This window comes from Idiotropiscis lumnitzeri, chromosome 6 (assembly GCF_059441095.1).
Source record: "Idiotropiscis lumnitzeri isolate Australia: NSW breed Sydney's pygmy pipehorse chromosome 6, RoL_Ilum_1.0, whole genome shotgun sequence".
In the NCBI taxonomy this organism is placed as follows: domain Eukaryota; kingdom Metazoa; phylum Chordata; class Actinopteri; order Syngnathiformes; family Syngnathidae; genus Idiotropiscis; species Idiotropiscis lumnitzeri.
Genome location: NC_142396.1, coordinates 14,703,449 through 14,718,665, shown reverse-complemented (window position 1 = coordinate 14,718,665; position 15,217 = coordinate 14,703,449). Strand labels below are relative to the sequence as shown.

At 39.2% G+C, this 15,217-nt stretch overlaps 3 protein-coding genes across 4 annotated transcripts; 2 read left to right on the top strand and 1 right to left on the bottom strand.

The window, feature by feature from the left end:
- The first annotated feature begins 306 nt into the window (after nucleotides 1-306).
- Nucleotides 307-6,820, top strand: ccdc77 (coiled-coil domain containing 77). Of its 2 annotated transcripts, none has more exons than XM_088298907.1 (12): nucleotides 307-422; nucleotides 1,569-1,615; nucleotides 1,837-2,029; nucleotides 2,115-2,257; nucleotides 3,482-3,578; nucleotides 3,805-3,889; nucleotides 4,074-4,162; nucleotides 4,242-4,390; nucleotides 4,470-4,731; nucleotides 4,825-4,950; nucleotides 6,290-6,442; nucleotides 6,596-6,820. In XM_088298907.1, the coding sequence occupies exons 2-12, from the start codon at nucleotides 1,581-1,583 to the stop codon at nucleotides 6,740-6,742; spliced, it is 1,479 nt and encodes a 492-aa protein (XP_088155033.1). In that variant the 5' UTR covers nucleotides 307-422; nucleotides 1,569-1,580; the 3' UTR covers nucleotides 6,743-6,820. The 2 variants fall into 2 exon arrangements, with proteins under 2 accessions (XP_088155033.1, XP_088155032.1); XM_088298906.1 differs by having other exon boundaries at nucleotides 4,071-4,162.
- Nucleotides 6,821-7,299: 479 nt separating this feature from the next.
- Nucleotides 7,300-11,114, top strand: hdhd5 (haloacid dehalogenase like hydrolase domain containing 5). The gene is made up of 8 exons (XM_088298939.1): nucleotides 7,300-7,574; nucleotides 8,727-8,936; nucleotides 9,038-9,150; nucleotides 9,346-9,439; nucleotides 9,662-9,695; nucleotides 10,056-10,230; nucleotides 10,311-10,499; nucleotides 10,580-11,114. The coding sequence occupies exons 1-8, from the start codon at nucleotides 7,491-7,493 to the stop codon at nucleotides 10,986-10,988; spliced, it is 1,308 nt and encodes a 435-aa protein (XP_088155065.1). The 5' UTR covers nucleotides 7,300-7,490; the 3' UTR covers nucleotides 10,989-11,114.
- A 1,086-nt stretch (nucleotides 11,115-12,200) lies between these two features.
- On the bottom strand, nucleotides 12,201-15,191 carry ccdc34 (coiled-coil domain containing 34). The gene is made up of 7 exons (XM_088298940.1): nucleotides 15,115-15,191; nucleotides 14,557-14,803; nucleotides 14,338-14,458; nucleotides 14,150-14,257; nucleotides 13,873-14,031; nucleotides 13,675-13,801; nucleotides 12,201-13,551 (listed from the first exon to the last, which is right to left on the bottom strand). The coding sequence occupies exons 2-7, from the start codon at nucleotides 14,781-14,783 to the stop codon at nucleotides 13,382-13,384; spliced, it is 912 nt and encodes a 303-aa protein (XP_088155066.1). The 5' UTR covers nucleotides 14,784-14,803; nucleotides 15,115-15,191; the 3' UTR covers nucleotides 12,201-13,381.
- Nucleotides 15,192-15,217: the final 26 nt, after the last annotated feature.

Genomic DNA, 15,217 nt, shown 5'->3' with positions numbered 1-15,217 from the left:
AAAGAAATTATCTGGAAGAGCTGGAGTTCCCTGACGGATAAGCAACTTACAGGACAGGATGATGATGAAGATGATGACGATCGTTGTTATTTTATCATCATCAGTATAATAATAATAATTATTATTATTATTATTATAATTTATATAATAATTATAATTAATAATAATAATTATAATACTAATAATAATTAATATTATTGTTACTATTGTTGTTAATATTATCATTATTATTATTATTATTAATTGGCGTTCATTGTGTTAAAGTTGTCGTGGGTTGTTCTTGTTCTTGTTGTCTACCGCTAGATGACAGAGTTGTCATTATCACCCCCATTTTTGAAACCGAAGAAGACAAAAATATGTAAACTTCCGGGTTTCAAACTGCTACAATCGCAACGAACAAGAGACAACAAAACAGCTCTGGGGTATGTGAAATTTGGGGTAATGTCTTATTAGGACTCTCAATGATCAAGATGTCGTTTTATTTTTTACATCAGAATTCTTTTCTTAAACACGTACTCAATGTAGCCGAGCACGAACAATTTATATAGATATCACTACAATGACACATTCCGTATTTACATTGATACTGTTAAGTCCAAAACAAATTCTCTGCTAAATCAATACGTCTACATGACGGATGCGCGTAATATTCTGCATCTGAAATGCTGTCTAATATATTGTGTCAAAGTAGAGCGTTTCAAAAGTCCCGCTTCCCCTGGCGCCCTGTCCATGGAAGTGAATCTCTCTCTCCGCCCTCCTCAGAGTTTGGAGGCGACATTGAACGCCTCTTTGTGGTGGTTGCTTTTACCGATAGAACGTTTTTTTTAATGCATTAGAATCACTTAAATTTTTGCCTATTTAGGATTTTATTTTACGTGTTTTGTCTAAAAATATAACTCAGAAGAACAAGAAGAAGTACAATACTTCTGACGATGTCAACCAAAATTCGTAAAGGCAACATTTTAATTATTTATTTGATCCAACTAGATTGTGCAAGTGGGTTTAATGTTGTGGCTAGTCGGTATATCATAAATAAAATTGTTGCAAATAAAAGTTTGCTGCCCTGCGATTGGCTGATGACCAGGGTGCAACATCCTCAACCCAGCCCTCCCTGTCGTTTGCCCAACTGAACGACATTGGGCTTCAGGTCCTTTTCCCTTATGAGGAAAAGCGCCATAGAAAATTGATGGATAGACAGTACATTTACTTCTGGGGAACATTTTCCCACATGAGTTTCCATCCAACCATTAACATTACATGTCAAAATCAGTAAGCCATTTTCCACACTTAAGATTGATCAATAATTTGTAAAAGTGACTGACCAATAGTTTGGATTTGTGAAGAAATATGAAATTCATTTCTATAATGTTTCACACTAGGCTGAATTTACAGTGTCTCAATGTCAGTTGGCAACATTACAGGAGTTTAAAGACTAAATATGTAGCAAAGCATGAGGTTGGAATGTTGAATTTTTTTTCTTATCACCAAACCATTTAATTTTGCATTATACTATGCAAGAATTGTTAATCTGTTAATTGTGATGTAGCATATTATTCTCTCATTTTTAGCTTTGTCTCGGGATGGGATCTCCCAAAAAACCTTCAGTGGCACACAGGTAATGTATTTTCTTTATTCATTTATTTATTTTGGGGAGGGGGCCTATACAGTAAAGGAGGCTAAACATTCTAAATGTATCCCTCATTCTTACCCTGCATAGATTTGGTCTCACTGTCTATATCATATCATATTCTTTTTTTGTGTGTGTCTTTGCATTACATACTACGAGTACGTAGAAGTGGTCCAATCCTAAGGACTGACAAGTCTTTCTTTTTGCAGATCCTGTGTCTGTGTGAATAATGCTGGCAATGAATCAGATTCCCCACTTCCCTCCATCAATGAGCGGTTAGCACACATTCGTCCCTCCAGGGAACTTTTGGAGTTCTACAAGGAAAAGCTTTCCCAGTTTGATGGAGAGCATGGGCAGCTGCTGAAGATGTTGGAGAAGTACAAGAGCATTATAGAGGACCAGGTGACCTGAAATGATGGATTTGTGATGTTACACATGATGTGTTATTATGTGAACTAATATCTCTGTTTTGAATACTTTATGCCAGCATAAACTCTTGGGTGATTTACGGCTGCGTGAAGGAGAAATTGCAGAACTGCAGAATGCGCTGAGTGACATGCAGGTGTACCTCTACCAAGAAAGAGAACAGTCTCTGCGACTTCATGCAGAAAATGACAGACTAAAGATCAGGTGGGAGCAAAAGCACTCACTCCAAACATTCTTAAAAAAAAGCATCACGGTAAAGGTACTGTAAAAAATAAAAAAAATGTTATTCTGACATCTTGAAATTGATGTCGATAATTGTTATTTTGATGAAAGAATAGCCTTTTTTTTTTTTTTGGTGCATCACCATGCCCAAAAAGTAAAATTCCCAAACAATCAAAAAAGAAACATGCCAATGTTTATTGGCAAATATTTTTTATAATAATCAATGCTAGTTTGGAAAGATTACATACTGTTGTTATTGTACCTCCGGAATAGCAGCTAGGAGTGAGGGAAGTGATGCAAAGTGAAACAACATCTTAGCTAAAATGTGTCAATATGACTAATAATGCGCAGAGAAAACGGCATTAGCAACAACTTCAGTCCTCATTGAAATTTTGTGATACATCAGCCATCACTTTACGACTCTAAAAGTGACCCGACGCTGGTCAGTCGTTTCAATCCTATCCCCAATATACCCACTTCCTCCCTCAAAATTCATTCTGTAGCACCCCCTGTAATTTTAGAAATAAGTATCATTAGTGCCCGACACCAGCTTCATTGGGGGACATGAAATTTGGTTGACGCACAGTCCTTTGCAAAAGTCTTAGGCCACATTTCTATTTATTGTTTTACCAACACCATAGGCCTAATCGTCAAATTTACAATTATAAGTAGGTAGAGCACAGACTTCCAAATGCCTGAATCATTAATACGTATATGGGAAAGCAATTCACAGAACTTTACATTTGGGGTTGTTTGTGCATCTCTTTGTTAGTTATCAGGCTACTTGTGATGCAACTAATGAAGGATGGGAAACAGAATATGCCAATATGAATCTGGGGGTCTGGCAGTTCTAATGGTATCACATTGACTCATATGGTTAAAAAATAAGAAGGAGAAGAATGTACCCATATCCAGATAATTAGCAAAAATGTCTGTCATGAAATGTAATTGGTTTTTGAAATGTAAATAACTCCTCGCAAATGAGCCCCAAAGAAGCAGGCATCCGAGACAGATGGGCCACACGTGATTACTAAACTTTTTTTCTGTGTGTCATATAATACAGATAATTATAATTATTATTAAAATTGTAAGAACATTATTAACTCTTTTTTCCCCTAATCTCTCTGTGACCGGGTAACATCTTTATTTTTTTGTCAGCTTTTGTAACTCTCAAAACCATCCTTGAATCTGTTTACTGTTGCCCAGAGAGCTGGAGGACAGAAAGAAAATTCAACACCTTCTTTCACTGGTGGGTACTGATGATGGAGAGACCACATATTTCCTACGGGAGCCTCCTCACAAGGTACACTTCTTCTTTATTTAAGATTGGAATAATGATAAATATATGGTTTATTGCATAATTGGCTGGTAAGAGTCGCATGTTTACCACAACTTCTGTAGTCTCTTGTTAGAGGACGTATTCACTTAGTTATGTAGTGGTCGCCATGGCATTACGACTGGGAGTGTACTCGCCAGTTTTGTACTCGATTTAGGTTTGAAATACTAATTGTGTAACATATTATTCCAAGGTGGCGATCAAACAGAAGAACCAGGAGCTGGGGGGGAATCTCAATCTCAGGGCAACAAATTTAAAACCAACTGTGACCAGTAAAGGTTTGAGACTTTACTTCATTTGTCGCACTAACGGATTGATGTGTTTTAGTGGAGTTTGTTGTTCCTACTCTGCCTTATCATTTAATTTAGTAAAGAAAAGCAAACAAAGGGAAGTAGATGATTTTGTTTGTTTGTCTGATTTGATTGTTTTTGGTATAAATCCAATGCCATGTTCTCTTAGCAGAGACCATCAAGAAAGCAAAATTAGCAGATTTGGGAACTGGCGATAGTTTGGAAAAATATAAAACGGACAACCATTCTTTAATACTACAGGTAAGGACCACGTTTTCTGTTTGTATTCAATTGTTGTAAACATATTTATGAAGCGTTGATATTGACGATGTGGCCCCAGGTGGAAGCTCTGCAGGCCCAGATGGAGGAACAAACCCGCCTGGCCAGAGAACAGATTGAGTCACTTCAGGAGGACCGACAGATGAAAAAAGAGGAGGCGCAGGCTGAAAGGCAGAGATTTGAGTGCCACATCACCAATTTGACAGAGAAGTGAGACTTTTGTAATTGTCTAGACATTTAAATACATTTCTGTTTGACATACAGATGAGATAGCGCCTGTGTTGTTTAGGCTACAGCGAACCCAGAACCTGCTTTACGAAAGCACCAAAGATTTCTTAAAGCTAAAATATGAGACAAAGACTCAGGAAAAGAAATGGATGTTGGAGAAGGACCGCCTCCTCGGGGATATGAACATACGGGCTGACCGTCCCAAAAAATCTGTCTCGGTTGGTGTGGAGGTGGGGCGAATGCGGCAACCCGTTAGCGGCGGCAGTCCAACTCGGCTCAGCCCGCAGCCAGACTTCAGGCAGAAATACAAAGATGACATAAAAGTATGTCTCATAGACGTTTATAATGCTTAAAGATCATCCCTACAAAACTTTCTGAAAATACAACTCTTTATGTGGTTTATTTGATCTTCTTAGGCAATGCAGGAGGACATAAAGCAAGCCCACCGCATGGCAGAGATGTACAGGGAGCAGTGTGTTGCTCTGGAATCAGAACTGGCCCAAGCCAGGGAGCAGAGCGAGGTTGGCAGGGAAATATTGAAGGTACAATTGTTTTATGGCTCATACTCATTTGTTTTAATAATTCTAAATCAAACAAGATTTAAATAGCCTTTTTGTTAATACTCAAAGACACTTTACTGACAAGCATTCTCGTTCACATCTATCCACAATTTAGAGCCATCTGTAAACTTAGGCCTCAAACAAAACAATCTGACGTCGGTCATGGAAAAATTGGTCCGCGCCACCTGTTTGGTACGCCGTCGTAAAGTCGGAGCTGTTGTTTGAGCGTCGGGGGGGGCGTGTTCGTCCAATTCAATGTGTCGAATCGGGTCGGGCTGTTGGGACAAATGATCTCTAAAATTGGCTGTAAACTGGCGAATCAGTGCATGGGACAAGATTGGTAAGTGACGAAAACGAACAAATGGTGAGATTTGAAGCAGTTCCTCAAGAGCTGAATACATTTAGCTCGTTTTTCACATCTCATTGATGGACATAATGGACAGAAGAGCACGAAGAGAAATTAATCACACTCATTCAAGAAGAACTGTTGTTATTCAGCATCACCGTCAAAGGCTACGCATTGACTAACTACTCATGCACAGAAGGACCGTGTCGTTGACATCTCTGTATGTTCTTCTGTCATTTTCCGGTCTGGCCAGCCAACTTCTAGGTCGAAACGACATTTGGCCATCGCGGCTGACGTCAGATTGGTGTGTAGAGGCCTTAATATGCATGTTTTTGGAACGTGCCCGGAAACACAGTGAGAACATGCAAACACTACACAGGAAGGCCAGAGACCTAAAAGCAGTTGGCCAATTTTAAATACCTAAATAATCTTAAATTTCCTACAAGTCTAAGTTAACCAATGTTAAGAGATATAACATTCTTAATTTGCAGGACAAAGGCACAGACAAACATACAACACAAATTGGATTTGCTTTGGCAAATGCACCTCATGTGTTTCATTGTTAATTTTCTGTGTAAAAAGGTATGTACCAATATAAATTTTTTAATAATGTTCTGCCCTTACATTGATTAAAAAGTGAAGAGCCGTACTGCGTTTATTATTGCCTTGTATATTCTATTTTTCTTACATTTGTCTTCTCTTAATATGCATGCCTCTTAACACCTTTTTTTTAGGCTGGTTGTTTTAGAATTTGTGCAGCAAAAGAAAAAGCATAACACACATGAAGAGTTAATCCTTCCAATGCCTACAGTTTTCTCATGTAATGTCATGGCCACACATGATGAGGTTTAAACTCATTGAAATTACATAAAATTCAGAATTATATGAGTAATATAGTTAGGGGTATTTGACTTGGAAGGTTCCACAGTGTTGTGGACCACCCTATCTCACTTTAGTCGGATTTGATGTTCACAGGAGCGTGCGGAAAAAGTGGCTCAACGTCTTAAGCTGATGACTCAGCGTTATGAGGCGCTGGAGAAGAGGAGAACCTTGGAGGTGGAGGGCTTCAAGACAGACCTCAGGCAACTTAGGCAAAAACTCAAAGACGTAGAAAAACAGCTTGTACAGGTAAAAAGGCTGAGGGACGGTCAACTCTTGAAATGGAAACATGAGAGAGCGATTGCCCTTTTCTCAACAAAGGGAAATGGGCGTGTAATTGGTTGATAGATGTCAGTGAATTTATGCTATGTTTAAGCATAAACATCTGTATTTATTCCACAGGTAACGCTTAATGTTGGGCCAAACCAGGATTTAGCTATCCTACAAGAGGTCCGGGAGAGCAACACAAGGACCAAGAAGGTCCAGAGTGATCTGATGACGTTAAAGGCCAAGATATATGGACTGGAAAATGAGCTCAGATTTTGTTGAGGAATGGTCACATTGGAGGGTTGTTGTTGTTGTTTTTTTATTTTTTAAATAGATGCCATAAAAAGATTTATTTATCAAGTGATGTTCTTTGTATTGTTTATTAGTAGAATGTGTCTAATTTGGGCCAATAAATGTTTTTTAATCCAAAACATTTTATTCCCATTTTAAACCCACCTTTATCTGATCACCACCCGCCTCCTAAGTTTTATGGAAAACCTTTTTCTCAATGTGTGTGTGTTTTGTTGGGCTCCAACAATTCTGCTTGACAACAAATGGCTGCACAAACTTGAGACATGTTTACAAGTATGGCAGTTCACATTTCTACGTATCAGTTGTGTGGCTTTAAAACAAACAATAATGTTTCATGATAAATGAATGGTCTAACTCAATATTAGCTTTGGAAGATAATTTTCAATGTTATTGTACAGATAATTGATGGATGGATGAGCTCGCCGAGGTAGGCTAGAGTTTGTTTCGTTTTCTTAAAATTAAAAGCGTCTCTGAATCTCGTAAAAGTGCGTTTCCGGGAAGCGTGCGTACTTGTACGCATGCGCGTTTTGTAACCGGAAAAAGTCAAACAGCACCAGAATAATACTGGGTCAGTGTTTTCGTGTTCAATGTTTTGCATTTTGCGACCTTAGTTTTCAACAGGTCGGTTTTTAAACAGAGGCCGTCAGTGTCATTTAATCATTCAGCCCGTTTTACTAAATGTTTGTCTTTGAACACGCGGCATTTTAACACTAAAAAAATGCAGAGATTAATATGTTTGAAAAGTGCATGGAAACGGTTTCAATCAATCAGGGAAGGAGCAGCAAAAAGAAGTTACAGCCAAGTAAGTGACTGATTTAATATTTTGTTTTAATAATTAACATGAAGGAGAAAAGTGGAGAAATATCAACACTTAACTTGAAACATCACGCCCTATTAATAGTACTCGAATATTTAATAAGTGCTATCTTAACTACACTTCATACGGAATCCCCGTATGTAGCATACAATGCTTTTGGAGCAAAGTATCGATTACCTTTTTTAAATTGACGTCAGAAATCACATGACGAAGCCCCTCATTAAATGCACGTTATAGAATATCCAATAGGAGAGACGTATTGTGAATTGCTACACTGTTTACACTGGAAACGATTTTAGTTGTTACGTATTAGTGTCTTGTGTAGTTGAATAAGGCATAAAAAACTGAAGTGCAGTCACAGTAATAAAGGCATCATTAAAATAATACGGCCATAAAAAGAAAGCATATTTATCTTTTTGAAGGTAATCCATCCATTATCTTAGCTGCGTCTTCTTATAAGGGAGAAAATGTAGTTATTAAACCGTAAACTTGTCAATAGTGCCTCTACTGGTTGCAGTAAAGTAATGCATTTTGCCAGAGTTGTCATAGACATGTTATAAAAAGAAATATAATTTTTTTTTCACAATTTTAAATCTGAAGTTTTCTGTTGTAATAAAATGTTTCTGACATTCTCTGGTCAAAATACCCAAATGATTGAAAAAAAATTAAAGTGCACTTTATATGGGCTTGTCACACTCCAGCGATACTCTGAAATGTAATGTAAATGCTGAGTATGGCAATCGTTCCCGTGGCGACAAAACAGAGATCTGGGTTATGAGATGAATCAGGTGGATAATCAGTGTTTATAACTTGGCAACATTGTTGCAATATTTCACTTTGTACAACCTTGCAAGTATTTTTTTAAGCAACACGCAGCAATTCTCAATTTAATCATATGCCTCCGATCCAAAAGATATACTTGGTTGTGTAATTTCACACTTGATGGCTGAACTATTTGTGTATAAACAATAGAAAATAAAATTTCACATCCCCTTTAATCTTTACAGCAACGTAGAATAAATTCTATAATGGCTGATCAATTAATTCATTATCATTGTTATTATTGTGATTTGATTGAAGGGGTTGTTTATTTTAAGTATATTTTTTTTGTCGCTGTGCACATGTTGCTTTTCCTAGCCGTCTCCTCAGGGCTCATTTGGTCTCCTCTTCGACATCGATGGCGTGCTGGTGCGCGGTCGAACACCCATCCCTGCAGCCAAGCAGTGTTTCAGGAACCTCGTAGACCACCAGGGCAAATACAAAGTTCCCGTGGTGTTTGTCACTAATGCTGGAAACTGCATGCGGCAAACTAAAGCAGAGTATCTTTCACATCTGCTTGAAGTGGAGGTAAATTAAATCAATTTCTCAAATTGTTGTATGGATTCTCAACTTGCTTTGCCTTATTGTTTGCCTCCTAACTCCTGTTTCTTTGTGGCCGTTGCACTTAGGTGTCACCAGACCAGGTAATGCTGTCCCACAGTCCTTTGCGAATGTTCACACAGTTTCACCAAATGTGTGTGCTGGTCTCAGGACAGGGTCCTGTTGAAGAGGTGGCTCACATGTATCCTGTTTTAAATATGCAACTCCTGCCCTGTCTGAAACCTCCCTGTGTGCGTGCTGTTTATTTAGTGTGCTTCACTCGGCTCTAAAAAGTTTTAAAAACTTTGGACCCTTTACTATCTGTTTGTTCAGTAGATTTGTGTAATTGTTATAAACTAAAGCTCACACAGGTTTACCTTGACCTATTAAACTTTAGGTTGGGCTTCCAGAATGTTGTCACAATAGATAATCTCAGAGAAGGCTACCCTCTTTTGGATATAGTGGATCACAACAGAAGACCCAAAGACCATGTAAGTTTCTTCATTTATGTAGCTCTACACTAACGACAAACTCCTTGACGACAACTTCACTATTTAATGTGAACTAATTTCAGAGCACAGTTTTTGTTGCAACTCTTCTTTACTGGATGTATTTAGATTGTGCTGGTGTACCTAATGTTGGGGTAGATCTAGACATAATCAATGTACACTATATACAATAATTTATTTGCATACTTATATCTTGCCTCACAGATTCCTCCCACTAAAGGTTTACAGCCAATAGATGGTATGTTTGTACACACACACACACACCCCCACACACCCCCGCACGCACCCCCACACACGCAGACACACATACAATTCAAATGAAACTCAGTAAGATACAGTATCGTAGAAAATGTATTTATTTCAGTAGGCCAATTCCTGCTTCATATCTATCTTGAAACGTTTTTGATTGTTTCTTATATAATATTCTAATCTATTGACATACTTCATTGGGTGTTTTTTTTTTTCTTAATTCTGGAAATATTTCAGTCCATGTAGTGAATTGAGTTTTACGTCCTAAATTAAACTGCTGAAATTAATCAAGTTTCCTATCATATTCTAATTGAGATACACCTGCACATGTTTTTCTCTTTCCTTATAGCTGTCATCTTATTTGGTGAGCCAATCAGATGGGAAACCAACCTCCAGCTGATTGTTGATGTCCTTCTAACAAACGGAAATCCGGACAGGAATTGGAATTCTGTGCAGTATCCTCACATTCCGGTGCTGGCCTGTAACATGGACCTGCTGTGGATGGCTGAGGCCAAGAATCCCAGGTGGAGTATCTGGGGGGGGAAAAAAACAAAAGTGCTATTCTTTGTCCTGGATTATTATTCATGTCGTTGTTCCTTAACAGGTTTGGTCATGGGATGTTCCTGGTGTGTTTGGAGAGCCTTTACAAAAAGGTGACAGGTCATGACCTCAAGTATGAGGCTCTGATTGGCAAACCCAGCGTAGTGACTTATAATTATGCAGAGCTGCTGGTCAGGCAGCAGGCTGAGAGACTTGGATGGGCCACACCTGTGAAGAGACTGTATGCCATAGGGTGAGTGACTCTGTCCCTCCATCTTGTCCCACGCCATCTTTGTTAATCCAAATTTACAGTATGTCACTTTTTCTTGATAGTGATAATCCAATGGCTGACATATATGGTGCCAATCTCTACAACCGCTACCTCCAGGCGGCTCAGTATTCTCAGGCCCAGAAGCGAGCTAACCAAAGTAAAGCATGTGCTCAACCCGTTGACCAGGCCCCTAAAATGACATCAAGCGAGCTAGGCGGCACATCCGGTGTGTTTGGGCCAGGCTCGGATCTCCCGGAGACGTGCCACTCCATTCTGGTGTGTACAGGAGTGTACAGCAAAGAGGAGGAGCTGCCGTCGGACACGGGGCACACGGTGACCGAGCAGCGCATCTTTCACGGCCACAGGGACTTTCGCTTTGACCCGAGCCTCACACAGCCGTCCTATATAGTGCAGGATGTCAAAGACGCCGTGGAGTTGGTGTTCCAGCAGGAGGGATGGCCCCTGGATTAATTGGCCCATTCTTGATTTAAAGGGTTGAAACACTAGAGTGTAGTTTAGTACTACAGCAAAAGCTGTTTTTATGTCTACACAACGATATCCTGTTTTTACATTGAAATAATGCAAAGTGGGCCATAAGAGAGTTCCTGTTACTTTTCATGCTGTTTCATTCATATCCCCATCTGATTGCAGTCACAGTCTCAATCCAGACTAAAACAGACATACTTTTTATATACCTATCGACATGACTTTTGTTAAATACAGGTGGGTAATTAAAAAGGAAACCTAAAAAGTATCAAAATGCCATAAAACTCAAAAGTGACCATCCACCCATTCATTTTCTAAGCAACCTATCCTCATTGTGGTGGTGAGCTAAATTATAACGGTATATGCACAATTTAGTGTCTTTGGCAAAGGTAACGTGCCTGTTTTGAAAATGTAGGAGGGAGCCCACACAACTAACCACAGAGAGAATTTGTAAATTTCACACATAAAGGATACAGCCCAAATTTGAGGCCTGAACCTTGGAACACAGATGTGAACGGGGGTAACCATTAATCTGTGTTGCATCTGTAATATTCCTAAACGCAACAGGTGTCAAACTCAGGTCTGAGTACATCTATCCATTTTCTATCTATCTTGTTGACTGTTGAGTGTTGCAGGGACCTGGACCCTATCCCAGTTAGTCTGGTTGCTAATCAATCACAGGTATACCAAAATGCTTGGGAACTTTTAGTCCAGTCAAGGGCGGATTTAAAAAAAAAACGGAATAAAGGTTAAACTTGGAATTTACCAACAAGCCTGCATCAACATTTGGCTTTGTGTTTTTTGGGGGGCTTAGGCTGAAAAGACATGAACGTAGAACCTCATCTCCTAATGTTTTTTGGGGGAGGTCATCATGACATACATTTTGTGATCTGCATTTTGCCCGAGGTCAGCTGGCATAGGCTGCAGCTCCCCATGAACAGCAATAAGCGGTGCAAAAAATTGATAGGTGCTTTAAGGGTGGTTCGTGAGTAAATTGTAGAATATGAGGGTCATGGGCGCAAGACAAGAGAATGTTTAGTTAGTCAAAGAAAAAAAAAAGATGCTTTAAGTCAAAGACAGAAATTATGGGAGACTATTAAGGTAAGCAACGTGTTGTATAAAATAAAAGATTAAAGGAGGCTTTGAAGCTCAAACATTTTAATGACTTCAGGTTCGAAATGAAGCTGAGGCAAAGAATACCAGGCCGAAACATTTTAATAAAGTTTTTTTCTCAGCATGTTGCAACTGTTGTTTGGAAGTGAAAGTTGGTAGTCAAAGTAAATTGTAATGTTCCTGGAAATTACAAAGAATAAATAGAAGGTGGGGGACAGAAACTCAGACAGTGGGATTTGGGAGTCTTTCGTGGTCTGCCTAAAACAAGAAATTCTGGAGATGGAGTTCAAGTGGTTCAAACCAAAGAATGGACAAAGTGTGGACTCCCGTTTGTTGGATTTTGACAGTGAAATACTACAATCTAAAGTTTTTGTGGGAAGCATGACTTTTCAGGTGAAAGAATACTTTAGAAATTCACTATACACTGTTACAAATGTCAACACATTGGATATGGTGCAGAGTATGTATAAAGGAAAATGTAATTGTGTGAAATGTGGTTATGGTCACGATGTGAAATATAAAATCCAACCTTAATAAGATCGAACTACAGCAGCGATCATGCAGCACCATACTGTGGATGGCCATAATGTTCAATATCAAGAAGTTGTTTCACATGCTGAGGCTCAGAAAATTGTTGGAAGAAATAACAGTGCGTTTGAAAAATCCAAAATTAAGACCTGAGGACTGGCAGTGGTCTGCCCGTTGAGCAAGAAAGCCAAAAACAGACCTGGTCCAGATCTCCATTCCATGCACCTCTTCTTGGTCAACTTAAGGGGTCAACCGATCGTGACTGAAAGGAATTTGAAAAGGTATGTTGCATAACTATTTGTAACAAGTTGCAAGCTTTTCATGAAGCTAAAGTAAACCAAAATGTCTCTGCATTACGACGTGTTAAATTGGCACCTTTTGATTTGCGTCATTTATATCACTTGTGCAACAAATGCAATCCAAAAGGATTCAAAACTTTTAGCTACTAAAAAAGTCAACATGCATTAACAAATATATCATGGAAAAATTATTTAGAAAACACTAACGCACATTCTAAAATCAATCCATTCTTTTAACTGCTCATTTTCACCCACGTCACAGGTGTGCTGGAGCCTATTCCAGCTGTCATAGAGCGAGAGGCGGGCCAGCCTGAACTGGTTGCCAGCCAATCGCAGATGAAATTCCAACATTAAAAGAAGGCCCAAAAAATTCAATCTTAATGTATTCCCCACGTCACAATGCGATTCACATTTATGTTGGATAAAGCACCCTCTGTGTCATCTATGTGTCCTGTTTGAGAGTCTTATTGCTGAGCTTTGCTGTCCTCTTTGTTTCTGAGGCTTCTTGCTGGGTTTATTTTCCGGAGGTGTTTCTGGAGGGGGCATGTGAATGGGCTTCCATGGGATTGGGTTATAAAAGCTGGGTGGTGGGTGGAATCTGTAGGTACCTGGGGAGAAGATAGCACTCACAGCATATATAGATGTGAAAATAATGATGCACACAACATGTATAAATGAATGTATTGTCCAAAAAGTTACAGAGCATCTAAAGATTTTCAGATCACACTCACTTGAATAATCAGGTTGCTTTGGGTTTGCTTTCCATTTTACGTTGTTTTTTGCAAGCCATTCCTGAAAGATCTCCTCTGCCTTCCTTCGCCGCTCCTTCTCCCGCTCCTCTCTCAGACTTGCTTCCTCCTGTTGAAATGTAACCACCAATAAAAAAAAGGCAGTAGCTAAAGAGCAGAAATATTGAAATTGGGTCTTACTCTTTGCTTCTTTTCCTTCTCTAATCTCACTTGGTTCTTCTTCTGCAGCCAGTCTTTGTACTTCTGTTGAGCTTTCTGTTCAGTCTCTCTCTGTTTTTCCTGTTGACACCGCAGCTCTGTTTCTTCTCTGCTGATTTTCAGAAGCTGATTATGTCTTTCCTTGGATTACAAAAACAAAGACATGATCAGAGGATGTATTTATTTATTTTTGCTGTATTGGCTAAAATACATAATAGGAAATTATCATCATCATGTGAATTGTTGACCAGTTTTCAACCTGCTCTCTTTTAAGCTGCTGCCAGTCTCTGATTTTTTTTCCCTCCATGATCTTTTTCTGTTTCCGGTCCATTTCTTCTTGTTCTTTTTTTTCCTTGAGTATACGCTCCTGGTTAAAGAGGTGTCTGAATCAGAACTTGCAGCCATGCCATTTTTGAGGAAACACAATATGGCTCCTTGTCAACTTGCCTCCTCTGTTTTCTTTTTCATTTTAAGACGCTCTTCTTTTGCTTTGTTTACTAGCCACATTTCCCATGGACTGAGGGTTTCAGGTTCTATCTGCCCCGAGGGAGATTTCTGCAGCTCACAACTTAAAAACAAACAATCAAAAAAAGAAAATACAGCGTTAAATGATTGACTATGTATATTTACTGTGGTTTCAGTTCACCTTATAGAATCTGGTAATACCTGGGCGGTTGCTCAGTAGTACTGAGCTCGTCGTCCTCATCGCTCTCATAACTGTCATGGTAGATGGGGGACAACAGAGAGTACGTGTCGTCGTCCTCAGGTAGGACGTCGCCGTCCACCAGGTATTCCGAAACGTGGACACGTTTTCGCACATTTAGTTTGAGAGGAGTCGAGCTGAAGTCCTCAGACGCAAACGATGGGGAGCTCGACAGCCACCAACCAGACATTGTTAGTCGATCGATTTCCGCTGTGGGATAATAATACTACATCAAAGCGTCTTCCTTTTGAGCTAAGTGTTTGTTTGTTTTTGTACCGTTATCAACCTAATAAATTATACTACAACAACAAACAGGTATACGTTCACCGTGGCACCCAAGAGATATAAATGCGCATTACAAACACAAGAGCGACAGTTAGCTAAGTTTGGCTAACTATGTTAGCGCCAAGATATAACTACTCTTGGATAAGGTGGAGACAATATAGCTACTGTAGTTTACTTTATGAACATTTCCCATAAAAACGATTTTTACCCAAATCACTTCTTTCTTACTCACTTACCTTTATGATAGCGAGACTTCGAAAGGTACGCCTTCCTTTAAAATCACATACAACCGTTTTCCCATGATGCACCACGCCTTGCCACGATGCCGTTTTTGTAACC

Coding starts and splice junctions, on each gene's coding strand:
- ccdc34 (XM_088298940.1), bottom strand. CDS start 14,783: ATGTCTGGTTGGTGGCTGTCGAGCTCCCCATCGTTTGCGTCTGAGGAC. Junction 14,258..14,337: donor TGAAAAAGAAAACAGAGGAG/GCAAGTTGACAA, acceptor CTCTTTAACCAG/GAGCGTATACTCAAGGAAAA. Junction 13,552..13,674: donor AAAGCAACCTGATTATTCAA/GTGAGTGTGATC, acceptor TCTTCTCCCCAG/GTACCTACAGATTCCACCCA.
- hdhd5 (XM_088298939.1), top strand. CDS start 7,491: ATGCAGAGATTAATATGTTTGAAAAGTGCATGGAAACGGTTTCAATCA. Junction 7,575..8,726: donor CAAAAAGAAGTTACAGCCAA/GTAAGTGACTGA, acceptor TGCTTTTCCTAG/CCGTCTCCTCAGGGCTCATT. Junction 8,937..9,037: donor CACATCTGCTTGAAGTGGAG/GTAAATTAAATC, acceptor CGTTGCACTTAG/GTGTCACCAGACCAGGTAAT.
- ccdc77 (XM_088298906.1), top strand. CDS start 1,581: ATGGGATCTCCCAAAAAACCTTCAGTGGCACACAG. Junction 2,258..3,481: donor AATGACAGACTAAAGATCAG/GTGGGAGCAAAA, acceptor ACTGTTGCCCAG/AGAGCTGGAGGACAGAAAGA. Junction 3,579..3,804: donor TACGGGAGCCTCCTCACAAG/GTACACTTCTTC, acceptor TATTATTCCAAG/GTGGCGATCAAACAGAAGAA.